Here is a 10,775-nt window from a genome sequence, read left to right as displayed (position 1 = left end):
CCTTGGCCATTCCCAGTTTGCTGCATGCTGCAGGGGTTCTAAACTTAGGCCAGGTCCCCAAACTGATGAAGCGCGCACTCCTACCCACTGAGCCTTCTCTCCCCAGCTCTCATCAGGACTTTGGGCTGTATTACTCCGCAGATCACACATCAAGCCAGCAGAGAGGGCTCATCCTAGCCTCCGGCCCACCACGCTGGTCTGTCTGAGACACGGTTGTGCTTCTTGAGCACTTTTGGAGACCTACTCTGTGACATGCAAGCATGCACAGCTGTCACAGGGCAATCTGAAGAGTAGGCTGTCACTCCATAGTCCTGGGCTCAGCAGATGGCCCAGCTCCCCAGATCCTAAGGAACTCAGTCAGCCCAGTGACAGCACTGTCTTAGTGTCCCTGTCATTCCATGACCTTCCATTGCAAGAGAACAAACTGACCAGCCCATCCCTCTACAGTGATTTTCTCATTTCTAGTTTCAGCTAGTAAATGACACTCACCTTTAACAGTAACTCAAACTAGGTGTTTTTTTTGGTCATTTCTGTATATTTATTATAAAAAATAAGGATAATTTCAAACATGTTTTAAATTTATACAGTACTTTTAAGAAAAAATAGGCAAAAAAAATCTATTAGCAATATATTTATGCATCTTGGGTTTTGAAGGTCTCAACTGTTCCTTTAAGATGATCCAGGAGTCAAGGTCGCCTGAGTGCAGGCTCTGCCTACCCAGGGCAGCCTCAGGTGCACTTGTGTAAACTGGAAGGAAAAAAACCTGGAACTTTTAGGCCACATGCACTGACCTGTGTCTCACTGACTCCTACTAAAACGCTGTAGCATTTTAGGACAGACCCGAAAGACACAAACCCTGAAATCTCACGGAGGCGGGACTCAACGCTTCTTTCCATTATTCAAGCACTTCTCAGCAAGCTGTGTGACAGGTCACACTGTGTCCTCCATGCACAGCTCAGGGTCTGACTGTACAGCAGCTCCTGTGCTCAGCCCTCAGACTGCTTCGCTCCTTCCCTTGCCAGTCTGTCAGCTTCTTCGTTGCCCACAAATCCTGAGTGGCCAGGAATGTGCATCTGTTAAAATAAAAATTCCCTTTAATTTTTCCTGATCTTTACATGTGCACTGGAAGAGACTGGGGGCCAACGGTAACACACACTGGGGCTGGAGCCATAGCCCAACTAACTAGCAGCTGGGGCTCAATCCTCAGTGCACATAATCTGGGTGAGATGCATGTGTTTACAATCCCAACACTGGCAGATCAGACTGAAGAGAAGAGTGGATGCCACAGAATGCTATCTTCCAGGCAAGACATGGCTCCTGCACTCATGAACACACGTAGCACAGGGCCTACACAGGACTGGACCAGTCAGCAGATGGGGAAGTTCTGCCCTCCCTAGGCTTTTAAAGGTTGTTGAGGCAGCTCTGATGAGGGAGGAACAGACACTTTCTTCAGTGCTGTAGACACTGCTAAGGAGTCTATGCTCCTGTAAGCAACTGCATTTGTGCTCCAATAAGCAACCAATGAAACATACTACACTCAGAGGAGGGGGAGAGGAGGGGCGTACAACTAAAACACATGTGTGCACTTACGAAGATGTCGTAAGGAAACCCATGCTTGCTGTGTAACTAACACACACTAACAAATACATTAACTTTACGGAAGCTGCTACTTTAACCTAGTCACCAAGCCCCTTCCAAACACCATTCTCTCAGCTAAGACAGACCGTGCATGTGAAGTGTGACTCACCCACTGGATGTCCATGCCCTGGGTGAGCTCATCCAGCTCCATGAAGTCCTCCTTGTTGATCACGTCTTTCCCTGTACTCGTTCTCCAGCCATTCTTCTTCCAGCCCTGAACCCAGTTAGTTATCCCTAGAGGAACACATGCTTATAGCTCACCCATCAGGAGGGCTGGCCTCTCTTGCTCCATAGTCTCTCCTCACAATGGCTCCTCTTTTGGGTCAAAGGCTGGATGGTTCCCTTCCTTCAGTGCCCTCCCTTGCTCATTATTAAGCCTTTAGCATACTCCCAAGACCCCAACCTTTCTTCTCCCTTCTAGCTGCATCCAGTCAGACAAGCATGGGTCTTCCCCAGGGAACCCTCCCCATGCACTTCTATGTAGCCACCCCCGTGACCTAAAGTTGCTTACACCCTGACCAGGGTATTACGGAGCCAAGAAGCCCAGCTCCCTAAGACAGCAGACTTAGACTCCTATCCCTATGAACCTGAAGAGCCCAATGTCACCCAGGACTGTCCCACTACCCCTAACTAGGAAGAAAGGCCCATTTCCTTCCCTTCACAGTGCATGGGGTAGCTCACCATTGATGGTGAACATGCTGTCTGTGTACAGGACCAGCTTGCTGATGTTCTGAGCCTTGGCTTGCGTGATGGCTTTACAGGCTGCCTTGAAAAAGCAAGTCCATGGTCATGCTATATAGAAAATGCTTGCCGTTTTAAATTACCAATCAAGTGTTTCAAGACAGAAGCACTGCTCTTTCTGGACCACCATGTTATCTTTACTTTGTGAAGAGGGATAAACTTACAACAGCCCATGGCACCTTCGTAAAATGACCCCAGGACTTTTCTAGAGAATTACTGTCTTTAAAGACTGTTGCTAGCCTGGAAATTTCTTGTGGCCTTTCAATACCTTCTACCTAAGATAGGAAAGGAAGGAAACAGGCTGATGTGGTGGTCACAGGGAGAAAGGCAGACTCAAGTTTGTCTGGGAACTTACATGGATCTCAGCCCTCTGGTTTGTCTGTCGCCCAGGAAGCCTTATGCCTACATTTCTGTTTCAGAGCAACATGAAAAAGAAAACAAAATTACAACGCTAACTCCCAAAGCAATTCTTCTCAACAGATGGTAACTAACTAGCAATTCTTCTCAACAGATAGTAACTAACTAGCGATTCTTCTCAACAGATAGTAACTAACTAGCAATTCTTCTCAACAGATAGTAACTAACTAGCGATTCTTCTCAACAGATGGTAACTAACTAGCAATTCTTCTCAACAGATAGTAACTAGCGATTTTCTCAACAGATGGTAACTAACTAGTGCTCACTTTCGACTGAAACATAAAACCTAAATACAAACAACAACCTCAAAACCCAAACCAGGGCTGGGCACAGCTCTGTGGTAACCTGCTTGCATAGTGCCCACAAGACACTGACCCAAATATCAACCCTGCAAACAACAACAAACCTAGAAAACCAGACACCAGGAGGCTGAGGCAGGAGTGGTGTGAGGTGGAGGCTAGCCTGGTCTACATACAGAGCTCTAGGACAATAAGAGCTACATAGAGACCCTGTCTCAGTAAACAAAATCAAAACAAAAAGATCCAAGTTAAAGATTCAAAGAGTTCATTATACTAGGTTGGGCATGGTGGTGCACATTTCTTATTTTCCAAGACAGGGTTTCTCTGTGTAGCCCTGGCTGTCCTGGAACTCATTCTGCAGACCAGGCTGGCCTCAAATTCAGAGATCCACATGCCTCTGCCTCCTGAGTAGTGGAATGAAAGTTGAGCAACCGCCTACCTTGGTGCCATTTCTAATCCCAGCACCTGAGAGGCTAAAGCTGGAGAGCCTCTATGAATTACCACCACCCAGGCTATACAGCGAGACAAAAAGAAATTCCCACCCTCATTACCTAAATAATGTTTATATGTTGTGTGGGATGATTCACAGGTGAAGCAGGTACAGGATAGAAGGAGGCCTGTCATTGGATGAGAAGGAAGATGGGCAGGAGAGAAGTTTAAAGGAAAAGGAGGAGACTAGGATGGAAAGGAGGAAGAGAAAGGAGGGAGAGGGAGAGAAGCTGTGGCAAGACAATATGGCAGGTGATGTTAAGATTCCACACTGTACCTTTACAGGTTGTTACGAATGTTTTTAAGGGATGGAAGTGTATTGGGTTTTGTTATGTTTATGTGGGCAATTATACCTTATCAATTGGGCCAAAGGTTACTGTGTTGTGTTTTCTTTCATGTAGCGATTTAAGTGTAAGAAAGTGTGGGGTGGCTGGTCTGGGCTGCCACCGAGTTGGGATGTGTGTTTCTGGCATGGAAACCTGCCTTGGGAACTAGATAGGTAGAGAGATTGCTGCCAGGCTCAGAGGGAGGCCTTCGGCAGTGTGATATAGGATGGAGCAGAGTGGGTGAGAGGCTTTGCTGATTGAGAATTAAGATATCCAGCAGATACCTTGGGGCACTGAGGAGCCGGACCTAGTGGGGATAAAAGACAACCTTACTTTTTTTATTTTTTATATTTTTACAACAATAATGTTGAATACATGCAAACATTTAAAAGATAAAAATACTTTTAAAATTAACTAATGAGCAATTTATATGAACTGTGTCTATCAACTGTTCCTGATGAACATCAGACCTGGTGTAAGAAAACCTCATGGAGTGGCTGACAGACATTACTTCATACCATTCACCACAGGGATCAGGTATATGTGAATGGTCCAGTTTTATACCTTTGTCTGTGCTCTCTGACTATCTCTAAGTCAAGTATCTTCAAAAAAGTCTAAAAGTTACCAGATGTGGTAGTATATGCCTTTCATCCTAAGCACTTGGAAGAGACAGAGGCAGGAAGATGTCCAAGAGTGGCAGGCCAGACTGATGTCATAGTAAGTTTTCAGCTAACCAAAGCTATGTAATGAGACCCTGTCTCAAAAACAAGTCTAGAAGTCTAGTGATAGGACGGGTTCTGAGCTGGTGCCTGGTCCCTGCATCACTGTTGGCTGGCTCTTCTACTCATGTCTTATGACTTGTACAGACCCAAAGAAACACCACCAAGGCTCAGTATTTAGCACTGTTGGGAACCAAGCATGTCAACCCAACATGTCAGTCGTATTTACTTACAAGGGGTGGCCTGGCCCCCAGTAAACGCCGATTCCTGCTCGTGCCCGCTTCCGCCCATTACTGGAGCAACAGCCATCTGTGTAGACAACGACTGACTCTCCTGTAAGAGGAAGAGTGAGGTCACAGTCCCGACCTGCTGAACAGTGACCACTGCTAGTTTTCTGTTCAGAACAACATGGATTTCCCACCATGGGGTGTGGTCACGTTTTGCTTGTACGGCATAGCAAATGAATTAAAGGTAGGACAGAACTTCCCACTGGGAGACCTGCTTAAATCTCAAGCTAAAGAGGTCTCTCATGCCTGGGTCCCTTCTCTCAAGCTGTCCTTTCAGAGAAAGCAGTGCTTTACATGATGCTAGCTCCACATGCCAGAAAGCCAGGACTAGACAGAGACACCTGTCTTGAACCTCTCCCCCAAAAAGAAAGGCATACCCATATAAGAAAACGCATCCTTGCTCACTGGAGCAGCTGGCTCCGCGTCCTGTCTTGTGTGCTTTGCCCCTGGCTCTGGAGGTTCCTCCTCTTCACCCAGAGGCTCCCGAGGCCGCTTGCTGGTCGTCACCTGTAACTTTTGCACATGCGCACTCTCCTGCCCTGAAAGACGATTCCAAAACCAGACAGTATATGAATGTTAAAGAACCAAACCTTTTGAAAGTTTTTAACATTACTGTACCAGACAGGGGTACTCTAGATGTGGCCCTACTAGAAGGAATAACTGAGAACAAACCATCACAGACTCTGGTGCCCTGCAGGAGCTCCGGAGAATCTAAGGCTCCCATGGAAAATAACAGTTAACATGTGAATACATAAATAAAAAGTTCCAGAAACCCCAATTCCCAAGGGAAGTTCAGATAGTTGGGTTTTTTCTGTTTGCTTTTGTTGTTTTGTTTTTGTCCAGTGTTCTAGATTAGCGAGCTGATCTGAGTCCTGTGTGTTCTAAATCTGATGTCCCTTATAGTAGGCCTCTAGCTTCTGATACTTTCTAGAACAAGTGAAATGCAAAGAAACTTAAGTGGTCTAATCATATGGACAATGGCCTACTGATATTGTGAGCACTTCTGAGTACTTAACTGGAGTTCTGAGTCCTAGAACTGATAGCCCTGCTACTGCAGGAACTGGTTCTATTTATTCAGTTCACTCCTACAGGATCCTACTATATAGGACAAGTCTGGAACTGGCTGTGTAATTCATGCCTCAAACTCCCAATCCTGGCATCAAGAAACCCCGGTCACAAAGATAACGGATCTCTTAAGGGGGTTGATTGACCCCAAGTTCCTGAGGAACATGCGCTTTGCCAAGAAGCACAACAGGAAAGGCCTGAAGAAGACACAGGCCAGCAATGCCAAGGCCGTGAGTGCACGAGCAGAGGCCATCAAGGCCCTGGTGAAGCCTCAGGCCATCAAGCCCAAGATGCCAAAGGGCCCCAGCTGCAAACTCAGCCATCTGGTTTTCGTCACTCACCCCAAGCTTGGGAAGAGGATTCAAAGCTACATGGCCAAGGGTCAGAGGCTCTGGCAACCAAAGCCCAAGGTTCAAACCAAGACAGAGGCCACAGCTCCAGCTCAGGCCCAGGCTGCAACTCCAGCCCAGGCTCCCAAAGGTGCCCAGGCCCGTGTGAAAGCTCCATAGAAAAGGCTCCTGCCAGTGTGAAGACAGATGGACTGCTGTGACACACCTTCCTACACACTGTTTGCTGTTTTTACAAATAAACTTGAGGCAGGAAAAAAAACAAAAAACAAAAAACCTCCCAACCCTGGGTACCAGATACCTGACCTAACCACACTACCCTTTTAAAATTATTTAAAAATCTATTTGTGTGCATGTGTGTGTCACCCAACATAGGTGCTAAGAATCAAACTTTGATTCTCTAAGGTAAATCTCTAGCCTATAAACCATCATTCATAACAACTCTAATGTGCACAGAAAACAGGCTCCCACAGGTGCAGTGATGCCGGAGATGCAAAGGGCTTTTCAGAGGTTAAAATGCTACACTGATGTGAAGTACATACCTTTTGAACTGTCCGGGCTGGAAGAGCTCCTGACAAAGGCCCAGGCCTCATCTTCTGTGGCAAATTTCTTAAACCTGGCAGCAGGGAACCGGTCCACCTGTGCTTTGCACTCACTCCTGGAAGAGAGTGACATTAGCCCAGGCTTGCTTGCTTCCTTTCCTCTTCACGTCACGTCCTTTTTCATTTTTTAAACTTAATTTTATTTTTACTATTTTACCTCATTTACAGTGTCATGTTTTACAGCAGTTTTAGGCTCACATCAAATGGGAACAGAAAGTAGAGAATTCTGCCCTGCAGTGCCCATCACTTATACCAGGGATCACTCAGTGTTGTAAAGTCTATAGGATCAGTGAATAGATGACAATAGTGGTCTACATTACCACACCATGCAGAACAATCTCGTGCCTTAGAAATCCCACACTCGGGAGGCAGAGGCAGGAGAAGCACAAGTTCGGCGCCACCTGAATCTATATGCAGGCTGCAGGCCAGCCAGTGCCTCACAGAAACTCAGTCTCAAAAACACCTTGGTTTTTGAGTGCGCACCTGTGGTCCCAGCACTTGGGAAGTAGAGACAAAGAATCAGAAGTTCCAGATCACCTTTGATTTATACCTAGTTCGTTCAAGGCCAACATAAGATACACAAGACCCTGTCTGCAAACAGACCCTGTCTGCTTCCACGGTCACCTCTTCTCGGTTCAAAGCCCTTACAACCACTGACTTGTCTTGCAATCTCATTAGTTCCAGATGTCATATGCATGGAATCCCACACTGTAGATCATTTCAAATTGGCTTTTTCTTTCAGCAAGGCAGAGTTAGTGCTCCTTCGCACTCTTTATCGTTGATAACTCATTTCAGGTCTACATTAATATTCCATTACTTTATCAACCCACTGTCTACTGGAAACTTGGCTTCCAAGTTTTGTCGATTACGAATTAAATCTCCATACATGATTAAGTGCAGCTTTTTTTGTGAGGGCATAGCTTTCAACCTTTTTTTATTTCCCCTGAGACAGGGTTTCTCTGTGTAGCCCTGGCTGTCCTGAAACTGCTTCTGTAGACCAGGCTGGCCTCGAATTCAGAGATGCACCTGTCCCTGCCTCCCAGTCTCCTGAGTGCGGGGAATTAAAGGCGTGCGCCACTATGTCTGGCCCGGTGTCTTTTCTAGAGCAGAAGTTAAATTAATGAACTTTAATTTACAACTACTTTTCATGGATGGTGGGTTTGGTGTTGATTGGAGAGTCACTGCCAAACCCAAGTTCATCTAGAGTCACTTACTTTCTCTTCTGGTAGTTTTACAGTTCTCCATTTAACTTACCTCCATCTGAATTGGTTAAAATTGCTTTCTTAGATTGGTAATTATATAAAAAGGGACCTGCTCTCAATTCCTTGGGACAAAAGTCACACCTTAATTTAGTTTCATTTTACATGTTAAGACTTGACAGCCGGGGTTGGGGATTTAGCTCAGTGGTAGAGCGCTTGCCTAGCAAGCACAAGGCCCTGGGTTCGGTCCCCAGCTCTGAAAAAAAAAGAAAAGAAAAAAAAAAAAAAAAAAAAAAAAAAAAAAAAAAAAGACTTGACAGCCCATTCTGCTAAGTGCCATCCAATACAAATCACGTACTAATACCACAGGTCTTCCACAACTCCAGTACATACTAAACCTTTGTTATCAATCACTTTGTTATCAATTCACTTTGTGAATCAATCATGGGGGCTGGAGAGATGGCTCAGTGGTTAAGAGCTCCGACTGCTCTTCCAGAGGTCCTGAGTTCAATCCCCAGCAACCACATGGTGCCTCACAACCATCTGTAATGGGATCTGCTGTGTCTGAAGACAGCTACAGTGTACTCATATACATAAAAATAAAATCTTTCAAAAAAAAAAAAAAGAATCAATTACGGAAAAAAGATTGGCAGTGGAGATGTTTCTTCTTTAGTATTATCTCAGCTTTGCCTAGGGAAACGTCCAGGTGCACAAGGATGGCAAACCTTGATATTAGAAGTAAAGTGTCATATATTCCCAAACCTGGATTTAAGCCCCAATTCTGCCTCTTACTGGCCATGGGAACTGCCACAGTACCCGTGAAAATGAAAACTTCATCTTGCCTCCGAGGCCTTCGACAAGCTTCCAAAGGCAAAGACTAGCTTCTGGCTTGAGACTCTCTATCTCTCCCACTTCTCCTCTCTTCCATAGCTCATGTTAGCTTCTAACTTATAGTGATCCTCCTGCCTCAGCCTCACCAGTGCTGGAATTACAAGCATCTGCCACCACACCTGGAAAGGATTTTCCTTCTTAAAAACAGTTGAGGCTCTGCTGCTTGCCTAACATGAACTAAGTCCTAGGTTCGAACCCCAGCAGTACATAAATTGAGAATAACGGTGCCTATCTGCGATCCCTGCATTTGGTTGGTGAAGGCAGAAGACCAGGAGTTCAATTTGATCAGCTCGAGAAAAGAAACCCTGTCGCTAAGAAAAAATTTTGAAAGATGAAAACACGAGAAAGCTGGGCGTGGTGGCCCAAACCAATGAGCTCAGCACTCTGGACTACGTGGGATCCTGTATCAAAAAACGTAACACCCACACACAGCGACGATGAGAACACAGGAATCCTTGTGTAAATTCTGGCTGCAGGGATTATATATTCTCTTTGGTAGGATTTGACTCCAACACGGAAGAGCTGAAACAAGCTGTTAGGTGTTTAGAGTAAAGGGCTCCGCCTCACCAACTCAGGAAGACCCCGGTCCTGCGGCCTCTCCTCACCGCATAGAACATGCCGAGCCCGCAAACACCTCGCCTCACGCGCACGACGGCCAGTGTCACAGTGCGAAACAGCGGCAGCAGCCAGCGCATCGCTCACGCCAGCGCGGCAACCCACATTTCTGCCCTCCCCGTGCCTCCCGCCAGCGAGCAGACAAGCTTCCGGCTCAGGAAGGTGACGTCGGCCAGGCGCCCATCGCAGAGAGGGGCGGGGCCTAGGATTGTGTCTTCAGGTTCGCAAATGTCAGTGGAGATGGTAGGACCCGGAGACTGAGGTGCTTCCCAGCTGCCAAGTGCCTAGTCCAATCCCAGCACATCAAAACTGATTTGGAAACGGGAGGAAGAGAGGGAAGAAGGAGTGGAAGGATGATGGCCGAGTGAGCGAATAGATGTGAAGACAATGAGCCTCTGTGCACCTACCGCCCAGATGTTAGGATGCCCACCTCTGCAGGACAGGGTTCCCCTCTCCTCTGCCAGCAATGATGAATGGGAAAACGTTATGAATACACAGCAGCACTCTGGCCATATGATCAAGCAATTATATGCAGCAAGTCACTGTTGAAAAGTGGGAATCGTTTTTATAATCCAAAAGCAAAATTTAAAAATATACTCCTGAGGGAAAACCAAGATGGCCTTGAAAGTAAAGGCACTTGCCACCAAGCTTGACAAACTCGAGTTCCGAACTCAGGACCCACTCAGCAGCAGGAGAGAACCAGCTCCCACAAGTTGTCCTCTGTCCTCTGACCTCGCACATGTGCCAATGATGCAAGTATTGGTACACACACACACACACACACACACACACACACACACACACACACAAACATATACTTGTCATTTTTTTTTAAAGTATACTCCTTGAATTCATGGGTATGCAAAAAGTGCTAAATATAAAGAAAAAAACAGGGATGGGAAAATGTCTCTGTTTTGGTTGCCTCTGGCTGTCTGCCCTACAGTCAGTGTGGTTTGTAGAATGTGAAACAGTTCTACTCTCTGCTTTTGAAGTCTTATTGATCTTTGTATTATTTTATTTCATGGGTATGACTGTTTTGCTTGCATGTATGTCTGTAGCACAGGCAAGCTTCCTGCCCATAGAGGTCAGGGACCCCCTGGAATAGGGAATCAAGCCTCTGCAAAAGCAACTACTATTATC

The 10,775-nt window shown here is 46.1% G+C and overlaps 1 protein-coding gene across 2 annotated transcripts; it reads right to left on the bottom strand.

Annotated features, from left to right (window-relative positions):
• Positions 1 to 523: 523 nt before the first annotated feature.
• On the bottom strand, positions 524 to 9,780 carry Rnaseh1 (ribonuclease H1). Of its 2 annotated transcripts, none has more exons than XM_032907560.1 (8): positions 9,588 to 9,780; positions 6,871 to 6,986; positions 5,294 to 5,455; positions 4,863 to 4,962; positions 2,735 to 2,789; positions 2,320 to 2,404; positions 1,748 to 1,872; positions 524 to 1,073 (listed from the first exon to the last, which is right to left on the bottom strand). In XM_032907560.1, exons 1-8 carry the CDS (start codon positions 9,713 to 9,715, stop codon positions 987 to 989), a joined length of 858 nt encoding a protein of 285 aa, XP_032763451.1. In that variant the 5' UTR covers positions 9,716 to 9,780; the 3' UTR covers positions 524 to 986. The 2 variants fall into 2 exon arrangements, with proteins under 2 accessions (XP_032763451.1, XP_032763452.1); XM_032907561.1 differs by having other exon boundaries at positions 9,626 to 9,723.
• Positions 9,781 to 10,775: the final 995 nt, after the last annotated feature.

The sequence above is a fragment of the Rattus rattus genome, chromosome 7 (assembly GCF_011064425.1).
Source record: "Rattus rattus isolate New Zealand chromosome 7, Rrattus_CSIRO_v1, whole genome shotgun sequence".
Classification (NCBI taxonomy): Eukaryota; Metazoa; Chordata; class Mammalia; order Rodentia; family Muridae; genus Rattus; species Rattus rattus.
This window is presented reverse-complemented; position numbering and strand designations above follow the sequence as displayed.

Coding starts and splice junctions, on each gene's coding strand:
- Rnaseh1 (XM_032907560.1), bottom strand. CDS start 9,715: ATGCGCTGGCTGCTGCCGCTGTTTCGCACTGTGACACTGGCCGTCGTG. Junction 2,405..2,734: donor ACCAGAGGGCTGAGATCCAT/GTAAGTTCCCAG, acceptor TGCTTTTTCAAG/GCAGCCTGTAAAGCCATCAC. Junction 1,074..1,747: donor AGGGCATGGACATCCAGTGG/GTGAGTCACACT, acceptor TTATTTTAACAG/ATGCACATTCCTGGCCACTC.